At 46.6% G+C, this 17,715-nt stretch overlaps 1 protein-coding gene across 1 annotated transcript in view; it reads right to left on the bottom strand.

The window, feature by feature from the left end:
• The window catches only part of LOC119392960 (uncharacterized), a 30,625-nt gene extending 13,154 nt beyond the window's left edge, over positions 1-17,471 (bottom strand). The window contains exon 1 of the mRNA XM_037659853.2: positions 17,207-17,471. Coding sequence (XP_037515781.1) covers positions 17,207-17,452 — 246 coding nt within the window. The 5' untranslated portion in view covers positions 17,453-17,471. The remainder of the gene's footprint in view (positions 1-17,206) is intronic.
• Between the last annotated feature and the right edge of the window lie 244 nt (positions 17,472-17,715).

Here is a 17,715-nt window from a genome sequence, read left to right on the forward strand (position 1 = left end):
TTATGTTTTGCGAATTGCAACGATGCCAAGCAACACGGCAATGGATGCAAGCCTCCCACCATTTAGGATTTAAAGCTTAGGAAGCTTCCACTAAGCTGGCATAGAAGATTTCCGCGTAGTCTACAAGTCCGGCCAACTTCACTTTTGTTCCTCTTAAGCCGTCAAACAAAACTTTTATGCATCACGCTAAGAACATCACCGTCGTAAGGCACGTTGAGCAGATAAAACGGTGCGCAAGAATCAGTAGCAATGATCGTTTCCTTCGTCATAAACAATATATCATGTTCAGTTCCTTTGATATTCCTTTTTTGCGTGATTTCGGTAGACTGTATAAACAGCATTGCTTGGGTAGCGATGGGGACAACTGGAATTTCATGCAACCGTACAAGAAAGGGGGAGACAGAGTGCTTACTTAATGAATACGAGAGGCCTATTGCCTCGCGATATCACAATAATAATTAGAGTTTCGCATCTGAAAACCACGAAACGAATATGAGAAACGCCGTAGTCGAGGGCTCCGAAAATTTTGAGCCCCTATGGTTCGTGTTACGTGCGCCTCAATTTAAGCACACGGACCTTCGACATTTTGCTTTGATCAAAATGCGGCCCCCGCGGCAGGGACTCGATCCCGCGACATTAGCGTCAGTAGTAGACGACCATGATCACTGGACCACCGCGGCGGGTGCCTGGCGGCATTCCTAGCTTGCTGCTCCGTATGGACATGATGAATGAATCGGTGTAGGCACTGCACCAAAATTCAGAGCGTATACGAAATGCGCCAGGATCGCCAACAAACTACAGCGTTTCAGTGAGGCCTACCAAACTAAAGTAATAGCTACGCATGGTTTGTTTCTGCATATTTGTTCGAAGGACGAGAACAAGTTAATAGCATGATCCACTATCATCTACGTACAGAGAGCGAACACATATCATTAGAATATTGATTTCGTCACTTTTGTACGATTCGCACGACTTAGCTACTGCCTATTGCACCACCACGTAACTTGATACCAAATCTAAAACGTGTTTTCGTTACAACAGGAATAGATTAATAAGCACTGTGCAAAACGCAGGAGGCAATATGCTTGTTTAGCTGAGCTCAAGATCGAATACAGCTTTTAAAATCTGTGTACATCTACGTAGCAATCTTTTCAAAGGCGTTGATGAGGCATCTGTGCTATTTCCACGTTCTCATATTTTAGTATCACGATCACTTCTCATTCATTCAACACTCGCAGGCGACTCCACATGTCACTTTCGTAATGATTATATATATATATATATATATATATATATATATAATTTCATTTTATTCCTGCCCTTCTATACACAACAAGGGAGAGGTGAAGAAAAGGAGAGAGGGAGCGAGAGGGGAGAAAAAGTTTGCTTAGTGATATTCTGTCTAGTTGAAGAATAATGTAGCTGCAGAAAGTAGAGCCGGCGAAAGTGAAAACCTGGTGCGCGGTTCAGGAAGGGATAAATTGGATGCAACTGCGGTATCGGATACTGAACTCTTCTTGGAGGACCACCTCTCATACTTATACTGCTACGGCAACCACTCCTTCGACTATATATATATATATATATATATATATATATATATATATATATATATATATATATATATATATATATATATATATATATATTGTTGAGGTGTTTATTAGACGGCAGTCGGCGACGATGCTCAATGGCGACAGTCAAGCAAGAACACGAGCTCAGAGCGCGAGCGGGAAGAGCCCAAGAGGACGACCCACTAGAAGGCTATAGAGAGCGCAACCCCTTACTCAACTCAAAGGCTTCGCTACAATTACCCCGGGAACGAAAAGGGAGCCGTCCGGCGACCTAACAGCTCGTCACTATGAGTGGGTCATAGTAGGCCTTGAGGCGCTCCACGTTGACTATGTCGCGCCCTCGACGGCGCATGTCCGAAGATGGTTCGATGGGTTCGATCACGTAGTTGACCGGGGATGTGCGCTCGACGACCCGATAGGGGCCTTCGTATTTCGGCAGTAGTTTTGAAGAGAGGCCAGTTGCAGTGGTAGGGACCGAGAGCCATACGAGTGCTCCAGGTAGGAACGTGGACTCAGAAATGGTGGTGCCACCGCGAATGCTCTTCTGCCGCTCTTGTTCCTGCGTTGTAAAAGTCTTGGCAAGCTCGCGACACTCTTCCGCAAGCCTGGCTGTGTCAGAAATCGGCGCACACTCAGTTGAATCCGGCTTGTATGGGAGTATCGTGTCGATGGTGTGCGACGGGTGCCTTCCGTACAATAAGAAGAAGGGTGAAAACCCAGTTGTGCTTTGAGGGGCGGTATTATAGGCGTAGGTGACGAAGGGCAGAATGGCATCCCAATTTGTGTGATCGGCGGCGACGTACATTGAGAGCATGTCGCCGAGCGTGCGGTTAAAGCGTTCGGTTAGGCCATTCGTCTGCGGGTGGTAAGCAGTAGTTTTGCGGTGAACAGCATGGCACTCTTTGAGAATGGCTTCGACGACTTCCGACAAGAAGACACGGCCTCGATCGCTGAGAAGCTCCTGGGGTGGACCGTGACGCAGCATGAATCGGTGTAGCAGGAAGGAGGCAACGTCGCGTGCTGTAGCCGCTGGGAGGGCGGCGGTTTCGGCGTATCGCGTTAGATGGTCAACAGCGACGATTGCCCAGCGGTTACCAGCCGATGTCAGAGGAAGTGGTCCGTACAAGTCGATGCCCACGCACCCGAACGGACGGTTAGGGCAAGGTAATGGTTGTAGACCAGCGGGTGACACGTGCGTTGAAGGTTTTCGGCGTTGGCAATCGAGGCAGGAGCGAACAAACTTCTGCACGTAGCGGTACATCCCTCGCCAGAAGTATCGTTGTCGAATGCGGTGGTAAGTTTTGGATACCCCAGAGTGCGCGCATTGTGGATCAGAGTGAAAGGACTCGCATATTTCAGAACGCAGACTGCGGGGTATCACAAGCAGCCACTGGCGGCCATCGGCGTTGTAATTTCGTCGGTGCAGTAGGTCGTCACGAATGGCGAAATGGTGGGCTTGACGACGCAACGCGCGAGTGGTTGGTGTTGCCGACGGATCAGTGAGCAAGTCAATCAGCGAGGCGATCCATTTATCCTTGCGCTGTTCGGTAGCGATGGTGTGAACGTCGATGGAAGAAACAATAATGTTACGTGACGAGCATGGGGTATTATCGTCAGGCAAGGGCGAGAGCGAGAGGGCGTCGGCGTCAGCATGCTGGCGTCCGTTGCGGTACAGCACACGGATGTCGTAGTCCTGTAGGCGAAGTGCCCAGCGGGCGAGGCGGCCTGAGGGATCCTTCAATGACGACAACCAGCATAGTGCATGATGGTCGGTGATGACATCAAATGGGCGACCATACAAATAGGGTCGGAACTTCGTAAGGGCCCAGATGATCGCCAGGCATTCCTTTTCGGTGACGGTGTAATTGGTCTCGGCTTTAGTAAGCGTACGACTTGCATATGCCACGACATATTCAGGGAACCCCGGTTTGCGCTGCGCAAGAACAGCGCCAAGGCCAACACCGCTGGCGTCTGTGTGTACCTCTGTAGGGGCCGTAGGGTCGTAGTGGCGTAGTATGGGAGGCGACGTCAACAAACGACGGAGCGTTGCGAAAGCGTCGTCGCACTCTGACGACCACGAATGGAGGGACCCGTTACTTCCGAGGAGCTTCGTCAGCGGCGATATGATAGTCGCGAAGTTTCGAATGAAGCGCCGAAAGTAGGAACACAGTCCTACGAAACTGCGCAGTTCTTTGACGGACGTCGGTTTCGGGAACTCGGTCACGGCCCGAAGCTTGGCTGGATCGGGGAGAATTCCGTCCTTGGACACGACGTAGCCGAGTATTGTCAGCTGCCGTGCTGCAAATCGGCACTTCTTTAGATTCAGTTGCAGACCAGCGTTGCTCAAACGCGTCAACACATGCCGGAGGCGTTGAAGATGCGTGGAGAAGTCTGGAGCAAACACAACGACGTCGTCGAGGTAGCACAAGCACGTGTGCCATTTCAGGTTTCTCGAGGTCACAAATTGTAGGCCTTTCACTGAAGGTTTCAGTGAATGGTTCCTTCGTATGACGGTGCAGGTCATAGCTCCAGCGTCTGCAAGTAAGAGCCAAGCGACAAGCGCTGACTTGCGAGAACTAGCGCGAGTAAACAGCACTTTTTCATTCCCGCTTTGGGGAGCACCCATTCGTGGCAGATTATGTAAAGAAAGAACAGAATGGAGCGAGATACGATTTGACCGAACGGCGATAAATGTGACTACGCCTACGCGTCCATCGATTCATGAGAGCTTTAGCAGGGAAAAGCAAAAAAACGACGACAGATTTCTGCTACCTTTTCGCGGTCAAATGCAAGGCGGAAGAGAGTGCCACACAGCAGTAAACTTCGACGGGGATATAATTCAAGGAGAATTCAGCCTGCCCAGCACATGTAGACAAAGTGCACTTTGCTTTATATTCTGACAGGTTCGGGTACGTTGCATTCTTGTCCAGCGTCTTGATGTAACGCTTCTTAATAGTTATAGTTCTACTTATTTACGACACTTTTAGTGATGGAACTCGTTTTGAACGCTTGCTTCATATACCTGCGTGCGCACAAACACGCGTGTGAGTATTTTGTCCATCTGAACGTACTCAAGGTAAATCGAGAAAGGGCGGTAAATCCTCGACCTGCTTAATCGATATCGTATCATCTCGCATGGTACCGTACGATAGCTTTGCATCTTCCGCGACCTGGAAAGCCAAAAGGAACAGTGGAAGACGACGACATGTTATCGAATGTGTGGTTTATAAACCCAAACAGTTGTACGCACACTCAAGGTGCAGATATTAACGCAATAATGATTCTGTACACAACAGAACAGTTGCTGGTGCGAAAGCCTAGTTCATTCTGTGTAAGCGACATGTAGAGAATCTGAAGGAGTGCATGGCCGATTTGGAACACTGATTACCAGGCTAGGTTCCACAGAATATTTCATGAACGGGAGTCTGCGCTAACACATGCCGGCCATTTGCAAGCAACATTACACAGTTCGCTATCTTACTTGGCCATTCTTGATTGTGTAGAGGTCGCGTTGCTCGCCGCAGTTTTCGAACTCTCTCATGGCCAGCGACCGTAGAGATAGAAGCATGCGAGAGATTTTAGAGTCCGAACTGACACCAGCGAAGGGGCCATCTCTTTCAGCATACCTTCTGCTTAATTGTTGCCCCGCCACGGTAGTCCTAGTGGTTATGGCACTCGACTGCTGACCCAAAGGTCGCGGGATCGAATCCCGGCCGCGGCGGCTGCATTTTCGATGGAGGCGAAAATGCTTGAGGCCCGTGTACTTAGATTTAGGTGCACGTTAAAGAACGCCAGCTGGTCGAAATTTCCGAGCCCTCCACTACGGCGTCCCTCAATTACATCGCGGTTTTGGGACGTTAAACCCCAGATATCGTTGTCTGTCTATTCGTTAAAGGAGTACTGACACGATTTTGAAGTGCAGCCAAACAGACATTTTTGGTTTCCTTGGCATGTAGTGTTAACGCTCTCCCCACAACGCATCCGGGAAACACGTATAAACATTTAAGTTTGATTTTAAAGTTTTCATCTCCCAGCATCTGCAAGGCAGCTTCACCGAATGGACAGCCCTATGACGTTTCAAGTCAGCTCAGTTGTTTTGCGAAGTCTGGGTTCTGCATGCAGCCTAAATCACAGAAATCACTGTCGGAGGCACTGGACGACAGTTCACTAATCATGAACCACGTTCGACTGAGAGCAAAGGGCAGCACGTGCATATTTCGTGGGTTGCAGTCTGCCCGTGACGCCACGGGCAGATTTGACAAGTCACTCTGTAGCCGCCCTCTTGAAACCGAAACCGAAACTGCTGGTTGAAAGAAGCGGTATTAAAAATATATGCAATGCATCCCCAGGCACCACGACGCTCTTTTTAGGGTTCTCGACACCCGTGCTTTCATTTAGAGCAACCCGAAAAATTTTTAAATTCATGTCAGTACTCCTTTAAAGAACAACAAAAATGTTTTCTAACGTGTTGGTGCAATAGCGCGTTCTACGTGGTTTACGTTGGCATCTAGAAATGTAGACCACACTTTAAATAAATATAAGCTGCTGCAGCACTCCCGTTTGTAATTTTCCCTGTGCCTCACTGCCCCTGTCTCCAATAAGCGTAACACAGAACCATAGGCTTTTTCTAGCTTTTGTTTGTGATATTCATGCTTCAATATTCACCATAAGGTGAGACTAACATAACCATTGTTTGGCTTTAAGTCCCTACATTATCGCAATTTTAAGAGCTATGACTATGAACGCCATCTCACTTCAATTGTTTTCCGGTTACACACCACGTGGGCCTCACACAACCGACTATTGCATGAGCTGATAGTTTTCTTTCGTTTGATGGGCTTTTCACGTTTAATTAAAATATGTCTACATTCGATAAGACATAGGACATAGAGGTTTCTAAACTAGAAAAGCTTTCCAGCATGAGCAGACATTATCACGAATTCAAGCGTTGCCTACAGCCGCTGAGTTTGTTGAGTAGGTAGGTAAACGTTTGACGAAAATTTAGGAACGTCAAAATATTACTGAAGAAGCATATTAATTTAGCCGCTGTACGGATTTGGTCAACTGCGCGGTTGCTTAATACTGGTTTCTTAATACCTTGATTAACCAAGTGCGCCTCGCATTGCGACCTTCCGTGTTTCAATCACGAAGTGTACAATCGGCGTCAAATGAAGCCCGAACAGCGGCAAGTCTCCGCAGTGGTATAGTGCGCACCATCCAGTTATCGCCGTGTACCGGCGCGCATATGCGTAGTGCGGCCAAACCGGAAGCGCGCGCCTGTCAATGGTAATGACAGGACGGCGAGCACTACAGTGAAACCTCGGTGATACGAATCTCCGGGAGCCGCCTAAAATATTCGTATCATCCGAAATTCGTATCACGAGGAAGTATGAAAAATTAGCATGCGATAAAACAAAGCTCGCGTACATTTTCATTTATTGTTTTTCAGCGCCGCAGCAACGTCAGGAAGAACCCTGAATGATTGTCAGTTAAGTTTTTAGATGTCGGCAGTTATACCAGCGCTCGTAAATGTACGGCCCGTACGCGCGTATTTAATTAATGGACAGATTTAGTTGAGCGTCCTCAACAACGTAGGGACGCAGCCTGCCATAGGAAATGGCTGACAGGCTGCGTCCGTACGTTGCTGCGGACGCCCAACTAAATCTGTCTAATGAACCAGGTGCGTTCTGACCCGTGACAGCAGCAGCCCCTTCCAAATTTTAGTACGCTTTTTTTGCATGACACCGGAGTATTGCAGCGAAAGTAACAAAAGACGCGCTTTGACGCGATGGATCAAGGCCACAAAATTACAATAATAATAATATCTGGGGTTTAACGCCCCAAAACCACCATATGATTATGACAGACGCCGTAGTGAAGGGCTCCGGGAATTTCGACCACCTGGGGTTCTTTAACGTGCACCTAAATCTAGGTACACGGGCCTCAAACATTTTCGCCTCCATCGAAAATGCAGCCGCCGCGGCCGGGATTCGATCCCGCGACCTTCGGGTCAGCAGTCGAGTGCCATAACCACTAGACCACCGTGGCGGGGCCACAAAATTACAGAACCACGGTCTTGTGTTATATTTTTTTATCCCTGAGGTGTTGGGAATGTTTTTTGGGAGATTTACGACCGTGCCCGCACAAGTGTGGTCTCAGCGGTCGCGCATGTTCACGTTGTGAGGCCTGACTCCTTCGCCAATTGACCGTGCTCGCCTTATTTCGGGCCTTGTCCACCTTTCATAGGGTGTCTGATGCACAAGGCAGGCACGTGTAAACACAGTACAACGACAGCAACCCGCGTCGACGCGTTAGAAAAAAATCACAGCATATCCACGGAGTGAATGATGATGAGTGGGCGAAACTGCGGAGTTTCATCGGTAAACCGTGAATCTTCCGTGAATTCTGCCCAGTACATCATCACCGACGTGAGATCGGGCGCGTTTATACTAAAGGTTCGATGAGAGTTATGACGACTTGCAGCTCACTTTAATTTTACGTGTACGCTGTGAATTTTCATTGTTTAGAAAACCATTGCTTTAGAAAACATCTGGCGTCTTTCGTTAAGCAGCTGGCGTCTCTTCGTTTTGCTTTAGAAACATCTGGCGTTCTTTCGTTTTGCTTTTAGAAAACATCTGGCGTCTTTCGTTGATTTATTTCATCAACCAACGGCGTTTAGAACAAAATTTTTATTGGTTAATCACGCACAGGAGAAATCTCACCAGGCACTACCTTGGAGGTAAACAATGGCTGCTAATGGGAATGAGAGACAGAAGAAGTCGGCTTTTAGCTAACACTTACACTTCTACTTATACTAACGTTTCCTACTGGAACATGCCAATGGCTGCTAATGGGGAATGAGAGACAGAAGAATTCGGCTTTTAGTTAACGCGCACGCTGCGAATTTTTTATTGTTCAACAACGCACAGAAAAAATCTCCCACTGGCACCACCTTGGAGGTCAAGATCTGGTACTAGCGTTACGACTGGTTACGCACTACGACTACGACAACTACGAGGGACGAACGGGTGCCGCCTTAAGGAGCTTCGCCCCTAAAAAAAAGCATAGCTCTAATGTCCTAGAGCTGTAATCTAAACTCGAAGGCACACGGAGGCACATAAGAGCCTCAAAGATTCGCGCACACAATTTCAGAGGCCATGAGGTGTCTCTGAAGGTTTATTCTGACCATAAGAAAAGTGTTTTTCTTACACCGTGATTTTGACAATTTGGCGGTGCGGCGCGCATGCCCACGTTTGCGTTCCCGCGCTCGCACGTGCTTGGCGCGTCTTCCGCGACAGCGCGGACAGCACCTCTTCGTACCTGGGCAGTTGCGCACGTTCGTATCAAACGTCGCTGGGTAAAAATAGGTTCGCAACAACCGTACTCCGTTACATTGCAGGCCAGTGGGCCTTGGCCGGGACCAACGAAAAATTCGTATCACACCGAAATTCGCATGAACTGTGATTATATCACCGAGGTTTCACTGTATACCATTGCGAAGGCTTGCCGCTGTTCAGATTTCATTTCACGCCGGTAGTACCTTGTTCTATCCGTTTTTCTTTCTTGGACGCCGCTGCAAAGTCTCCTAGCGTTAAATCTGGTGTATTGTCTCCTCCACACTCTGAGCTCACGTTTTGCAAGCCTGCTATAGCATATCAAGTTCTTTCTTTAGGTTTTGCAGCTTCACATGTTGCGCAGCACTATTGCGTCTTGAGCCTCGGCCATCGTACACTTCCCTTGAGACATTGTCTAGGCGTCGTCATCAGCATGCAGCGGCGCAAACGCTTTTTGGTGCTGGTGGCTGTAAGGAAAGCGCTTCTCCGCGAGTTACTTAGCATCTTAAAGAGATCGCTTATCTCTCACGTGACGCTTCACAGCTCATCTATCACTCCGGAGTTTAGTTAAACTTTCCTCGACAGTTTAAGCGATTCTTTCGAAATAATTCATCAAGCACGCTTTATAAAAGTAAAAAAATGAATAACAAATGAATAACCTGAAATCTGAAGATCAAGGTTTTTTTTTTTCGCGGAATATTTCGATATGAGCGATATTGCCGAATTTAGATAGCTTCGTGGTACGACTTTAATCATATACTGTTGACATCATTCTTACTTCGCCCACAATTTAACACTGGAAAGTTGGCGTGCCTCCCACGCCCAGTTCGCATCCCGGGACACGGTCATCGCTGAAAGTATATGTATATCAGAGAATCGTGTCTTTCATTAGTCCTGTCCCGGATTCGCCGTCGCTACAATGAACAGAAAACTGACTGTTCGACAACCGCCACTTGGTTGCGAATAACTCTTGCAGCTTTCATGCGCATATCCTCAATTCCGATAATCTAATGGTTGCGCTGGTGTCGCAGCAGTGGGTATTGGTATTTACTGTGCAGTTGTGATACCTTCCAAGGGTCCTTAATAAAGAGAAGTATATGTGCCAGTACCGCGATATGATTACGAGGCACGCCATCGCGGGGGACTCCGGATTCGTTTTTACCAGCTGGGGTTCTTTAACCTACACCTGGACCTAAGTACACGGGCGCTCTTTCATATCGCCGCGTCAAATAATTGATTGAGCACAACGACAAATGATTGAGTATATTCGGTTTGAATGGCAATACAAAATACATGAAAGAAATAAATTTGCGTATGATCTATTTGCAAATTCAAGCACATTGTGCTAGCAAGTGGCTGTAAAGCAAGAAGGGTTGCTGAAGAGGAATTTTGGGGAAGTTGGAAAAAAAGAACTAGCAGTCGTAGGTGAAGTAGTATGGTATTGGAAGAAGCGCTAGTGGCATGAATAGTGGAACGGTGCAGAAGAAGAAAACTATTTAATTGTCTAATCTTGCTATAAAGGGGACCGGAGTAAACAAATGAACACATAATAATGTGATAAATCGAAGGACAAATCGGTAACGATCTTGTTCTGTCTATAAAGGCCGCCAGCGAAACAAATTATTAAAAAAAAAATGAGGGGTACGTACAAATTGCGTCAGAAACTCTCAACCCTTGAGCACCTGAGAGTAAGTAGGTGAACCCCTGAGCACCTTGAACACCCTGTCAGATGGAAAACGCATCTCTTATATCTTTTTTTTTCCACACTAGCTTCAACCAGGCTACAATGTCTGAAGCGTCCTACACATTGCACAATTGCTTCACGTGTAAGATAAACATATTGCCGCAGTATGCAAGGCCTCTAACCCCTCCCCCTCTCCGGTACTTCTATAGCGAAAGTCATCTCTTGGACGTGTGGACTGTTTATCTACATCTAAATTTAATTTTTCCGTTATTATACCAATCTCTTGATCACTTTATTAACTGTCACGTAAGAGATATACCGAGTTTAGCTGTGCAGTTTATCGCATTTTATTGTATTTTTGCGTTTTTTTCTATTTATTTTCATGCAACTCCCGCATTCTTACATGGTGAAACTTAGTACTTAGTCGTTCGCTCTTGTCTAGGCGCAGTTTCACGATCTCGCTGTAAATATCTTTGGGGTATAACGGTCTCCTGCCGAGCTCAAAGTTGCGTTTTACAGGCGGCCGTTCAATGTGAATGAACTACCAGACGCCAGTGTACAAGGCTTGAGTGCAGGTCAAGAAAATGCAGATTGCCACAATTACTGAAAATCTTCCATCTTGACGTGCATTATAGTCACATCGTGCTTTTGATATCTAAAGCTCATGTTTAATGTTTTCCTCTTTACTTTTATAGGTAAAATAGCATGCGTACTGCTTCACAAAAAAGTGCTAGAATTACAATAAATCATAGCATACTACTGTTGATTATACTAAATGTAAAAATGATTACATTAAATATCTGATCCAAGTTCGCGCTCGTAGAAAGTTCTCGGGGATTCTGTACGAGGTTTTCTAAAGGGCAGATGGTAATATCGTATTGAGTCACACGCTTTCGATGGAAGGAATGCTGTAAGTAATATCAGTCACGCTAATATTGATTGACTGCTATGTTAAAGCCATGTTTGGGTAAACTCGCACAGTTACCTAAGAACATATTTAGAGCGTTGTACCTTCCAGTTAACGCTACCATTCAAGCCTTAGGTCAATTTCGGGCTACTGGTTTCAAGTCTAGTTAGCCTTCTCTTCCTTCTTCTAATAAACTATTTCCCTCTTTTTCTCTCTGGTATAGTTATGCGTGGTTTTCATGTCTTGAAACGCGCATTTGTTGTGATGGTTTTAATAACTAACTTACCAAGTTGCTTACACACTATGAGAACCTGCCGGGTCTTAGCTACTTAGCTGCGTGTGTCAAGCTTACATATGCCCGAGGCGGCAGGCTTTATTGTGCAGCACTCAGAATATGTCATGTACACTCTTCTAAGTAATATGTGCCGTTATGGTTATAAACGAGGTTAAGCTGCTATCGTTCTTCGTTTTTTTAACAATCCAACTTTCTAGGCACTGACAACGCCAACCAACTAGGTCCCTAGGCAGTTTACTTTGCTTTTAGAGAAAAGTATGTAGTTTCCATCAGGTGCGATTAGTTAAAGCGTTATAATGGAACTACTGAAACAGTACCAGAGATATAAAGTGCGAATAAGTTATGTACCGATTAATAAATGTTAAACTCCTTCAAATCTCAGTTAGAGACACTAAGTGTGCTTAGCTGTGTCTTTGTAACTGCTTGTGTCCCAGCGAGAACAACGTCATTTTTTTGAAGGAAGCTGAAATCAATTGATTCACTTATTGAACCTTTAGTGTCCTACAACACGACTAAGATATATTGAATTGTAATTGCTGTGCCCTTCTTTAGATTCATGTACAAAGCACAGGGGTGAAACAAGATGTACCAATCCACTTTCAAGTGTATGTATATGCCTACAATGAGGGTCTTCAATCAACTCAAATCCTTCACTATACCGCGTCCCTGCCTAAAGTATATCTATATTGTTTCTCTAGGCGCCTACAGGTATACACGGCTACAATATCACTGATCCCTCTCATTCGTTTGGACACTCCAAAATCTCCGACTTTCGGTTGCTTGCCTTTACGCTTCTCCTTTCTGTTTGCGTATGTGTTGCTCTAATTCGACTAAGATTTTCTGCCTTTAAATCCTAGTTACGGGTAACTTTGCGCAAACTGTCCGCGCATATAAGCTCTAGAGTTTCGGGCCCAAGGCAAGTCGCTGTCTACCTTACTTAGACAGAATAGGGTCGATACAAAAATTTTCAGGAATGGCATGGAAGCGAGTGTGAACGGATCACAGAGGCAAGTGAGGCGATCCACATTGTGGCAAATGGTACGCGTTATCACACACAAAAATGGTTCCTTTGACTGAGCATTTCGGCCGATTTCTCTACAAGTAATGAAACATCATCGTCAAAAGAACTCCTTGTTGTCCTCCTTTATTCATCGAAAGGTCGCTGTCATGCCTCCAGGACACATAACAGTCGCTCGGTCTCTTTTGATACTTCTTAGAACTTCGTACTGGTACGGCGCTGCTCAGTTTGAGAATGAAGAAAAAGAGGCAACAGCGAGGAAGGAAACAGAATAACTCTTAGAACTTGTCATCGAAGACTAGCTGATTGCGCCTACTCCGGGATTCATGACTCTTTGTTCGGTAGAAATCATTGGTTCTAAACGTAGGTGCATCCGTTTGAAACAGCGCGTCTGTCATTTTATACATATTTTTTGTCAATTCTAATGTCTCAAGTATGGCGCCGGTATACTATCGACCATGGAACACAGCTCTGCTTTATGTATTGCTGCATTCTCAGAGTCGCCTCTCGGGGCTCTTCCCAATTGGCTAGCTAAATTGCATCGCTGATGCTGTACTTCGCAACAAATCGATCCGAAAAGTGCCCACTCTGCGTTGGCGTTTTCCGAATTGACCCTTAACCGTTTCGACAGCAGCTCAGGGCACGGAACCTTTGGATGCTATTCCTTATGGCTTTAGATATGAAACGTGTTCGCTCTTACGCTGCGAGATTAACCTCCAATTTAAATGCAGCAGATGCGAAACGCGAATTGCAGCCGAAGGTACATTTTGCCCCTTTCTTTTTCAGAGGTGTGAGAATAGCTGCACCGTCAGTAATGAGCCACATGAACTCGACAGCTACGCGCGTAGCCTGAAAATGATATGGTCCTCATGTTTCTGTATGAAAGCAGCTATGATTGTTCACAAATCTTCGAATACTTCGTGATAGGGCTTAGTACTTCAGTCAAAGTGTAGGAAAATTTGTGAAACGAACGCTAACGCACCATTACTTTGTCATCAGCGTGGGCAAGAAATCAGATTCGAGTGACTCAGGAGGCAAATGGCTCACGCAAGAGAAATACACTAGTGATCGGAAACGTATAAAACATCTACAATATTTAGTGGATGATCGTAGTAAGTGAGAACGTTACTGACACATCCCCGAACTAGACTGATGATGTCGTAACGCATCATTGTAACTGCGTGACCACCAATTATAGCATTCAAGTGTTGATAGTAAAAAAGAAATAATTCAAGTATCGGATGGACGACAGACCGCTAGTAAAAGAAGGAGAAAGTCGCTATCGCATTTCCTACTCAAGTAAACCCGACCACGGCGGTTACGCTATCTATCCGGGTAACTCAGAGTATGGGCGACCCGTGCTTTTATTGCAATGGCAAAACATGAATACTGGAGGAGCATTTCTGTCTCAACCGCCGGCATCGACGTCGCTGTGAGGTTCAGTATGAAGTTCAAGTTGCGAAAACATCAGCCAACGCGTCCTATGTTCGATGCGCGAGTGAGATCGCGCGAGGGCAGCCGACAATTGCGACTCTAACGGAGAGGTAACGCACAGTCACGCGAAACGCGCATCGAGAATCCCGTTGATGCGGCTGCGTAGCTCAGGCAGCACCTGCGTACTCTGACTCGCCTGGCGTGGTCGCGAGAGCGCTACCTTGACATGGATCAGCAGACGGGTCACACATTTGTACATGCTGTGTGCCGCAATGTTTGCGTTGATGCGATAGACAGCGCGAAGACCGCTTCGCTCGCTGCAGCAGCCGTATTTTCTTACGCCAGTGTTTTGTTCAGTCACGCCAGGTCGGATGCTAAAGGCGTCAGCAGCTAGCGTTACTTCGTATAAGATTCCAATTTGTTGCCATTGCAGTCAAACCTTCCACCTGGCAGCGAAAGCGGCCTTTTTTTTTTACTTTACCGGCAGTTCGCATGCAGTGCGCATAAAGTCTAGGTGAGTCGAGATGACTTCGACTTTCAGGGGTCTGCGCTGTTTTCTTACGCGCATTGCTCAGGAGGCACGGTGAAACAATATAACCTTGCATAAATAAGACGATGATGCCCGCTATTTTGAAACAGTGCAGCAAGACACCTCATCGATCAATGGCCTGTCACGTGAGAGGCGCAGTGCGTTGGTAGGAGAAATTTAAGCAGCGCTGGCGTCGTTTCCGGCTGCCCCTTCCCTCCCCCCCCCCTTTTTTTTTGCGTTGTGAGTAAAATGACTTCTCTGTTTTCCTTTGCGAAACCATCGTCATGAGCGCCTGCCAGTGTGCAAAGTCATTGGGTGAGTACAATTAAGTGACCATCTAAATATGCGTACTGACGGCGCACATTTTAAGCCGTATCTTTTCAAGAGAGAGATAATGAAGAGGAAGGCAGGGAGGTTAACGAAATGGTAGCATTCAGTATGCTATCCTACACTGAGGCAGGGAAATATGTGATTCGAAGGAGAGATAGATAAAAATCAATAAATAAACACAAGCACACACACATGCACACACTCACACACATGACAGCGTTCCACTCCGAGTTGTTACGATGTCGGTACGAGACATTGGGTGACCGAGAAGAGGGACATATACGGGGCGGTTCTTTGCGCGATAAGCGAACGGCCGGTGCGCAGCTCGGTTGCCGTGGCGATGAGACTGTTTGCTTTAGCTCTGCTTGGCACCCCAACAATGCGCATCTACTTGTATTCATCTTCTTGTAGCGCAAAAAACCAGACGTAGACACAAGTAAGGAACACATACACAGGACGGGCGCTAGACATCAACTGATTTATTACTACAGACAACATAAAAAGCCAAAAAACCGTCGGGCATGAGCGCATGCGCACCATCACACTCCGAGGTGCTTCCTTATACCTGCATCACCACGTGTTACCACCTTACATCTGCAAGAATTCCTTTCAGATAGTCAAGCTCTTTACGAGACAAGGCTATCGACGCAACACTGACACATTTTCTGCGCTGTCTTAATGACAGATTGCGAGAGCACAGTGCGGCAGTTGATGCACAGGCAGCGGGGGGACATTTGGCGGACCATTGCCGCCGGTGTGGTTGTGCTCCAGAACTCACCACTGCACGTGTGCTTAAGAAAGGCAAGGACCAGGCAACGCGAGAAATTATAGAAGCGTTTGCTATAAGTGAGAATGAAAGAAAATGTGTCTCTGATTCCAGCCAAAGCAGTCGCCGAAGAATCGCAAAAAAAAAAAGAAGCAACGACCATACATCCGGCCTGCTACACTTCGCTGATGCTGAGCGGCGCTCTGCTGTTTTATTCCCCTTTTCCAAGCGTGTTCTATCATGTTTCCACGCCCTTCGCCGCTCCAAAGGCTGCGTTTTGTCGCTCGCTCACTAACTTTCGTAGGCTGGAAAAAAAAAAGTGTATTGCGCGTGCAGGATTGTTCCCTTTTTGGCCTTCCTGCGCGACGTTCATGTATTTCTCGGTGTTTTGTTTTTCCGTCCCCTAGTCCAAAGCGTCTATCACTGGGCCCTCTCGATCGCCACGCACCACTTGTCAGCGCAAATGCAAAATTTCTACATGTGTTGATTTGCACTCTTTTTCTGTGTTTGCTTCTCTCTCGTTCTCTCTCAACTCAAATAAATCGGGCTGCTGCCGCACCACAGCTTCGCCTACATGTGTGTGAAGCACTTCAGCGACATCCTGCCGTATAAACAAAGAGGAAAATGTCTTCTGTATATTCAGATAGTGCGAAGTCCGAATTCGAAATTTAGTCGATGCGAATCTCACGATGACTGTATGCAAGGCTTCCCTTTTCTGCGTTACAACAAAATTTAAGGCTGGAATGCTTTTGCGATATGCAATATGCTTCGATTCTCACAGCTGGAAGAAAAAAAAAGCTACTCAGTATTCAAAAGAGGTAAATCAAAGTGGTTGGTTGGTTGACTTAGGCGCATTAACGTCCCGAAGGCTTTAAAGCACGCCGTGGTTGAGAGATCCGGATAATTTCAACCTCATTAGATTCTTCAATGAGCATTGACATCGCACAGTAAAAGGGCCATGAGAATTTCGCCTCCATAGAAATACAACCGCGGTGGCCGGAATGAAAGCCGCGCCTTTAGGGTCAGCTAATGAGTACCCCAATTCAAAGCAAGTCGCTTGCAAACATAAAAGCAAATGAAATAAGAAAAAACTATAGAGTCAGCTTTGTATGAATATCCTTTGAGTAATACAGAATCGGAGGCATATTAAAGATGTGGGCAGGAGGGATGAATTCAGAAAATAAAAACACGACGCTATCTGTGTTTCTGTGTTCACACCTATTCCCATGTTTCTTTACTCATAACGTTACACCTATCACTACCACACCAACATGCTCAAGTGAAAACCTTAGAGAACCAGTGGCGCTTATAGGAACTCGGCGAAGTGGCACATACCCAAGCTGGCGCCGATGTAGCTGACTGAAGACTGGAACATACCTTGTGGCACATGCACTGTCCATCCAGGGGCACACATCCAAGTTTGCATTGGAGGCCAATTTGAACAGCGAGACCGCCACAAACGCACAGCGGCACGCAGAGGGCTAACAGGCAGCCGATCACCGGCAGAATGTGGTGGTGGAAATATAGTGGCATGGTATGCGCGTACCCGGCCTCCCAAGCGACGAAGCCTCGATAGTGCATCGATAATGACACTGCCTTGCGCCAAGAGTGTACTGTTTAGTGCTTCTTAGCGCTCTTCAAAACACCGGTATTTGCCAGCGCTAGGTAGATAAAGGGCGCCTATGGAAACAAAACCTAAAAGGCGCCCACGCACACGAATGCGCACGCTACAACATGCGCGCACACACAGCATGTAACAGCCCACTTTCACACAGCACCCCTGTAAAAACGCTAACACGCACTTAACGCAAGTACTTTGGATCAAAGAAACACCGTTCCAGAAG

The sequence above is a fragment of the Rhipicephalus sanguineus genome, chromosome 5 (assembly GCF_013339695.2).
Source record: "Rhipicephalus sanguineus isolate Rsan-2018 chromosome 5, BIME_Rsan_1.4, whole genome shotgun sequence".
In the NCBI taxonomy this organism is placed as follows: domain Eukaryota; kingdom Metazoa; phylum Arthropoda; class Arachnida; order Ixodida; family Ixodidae; genus Rhipicephalus; species Rhipicephalus sanguineus.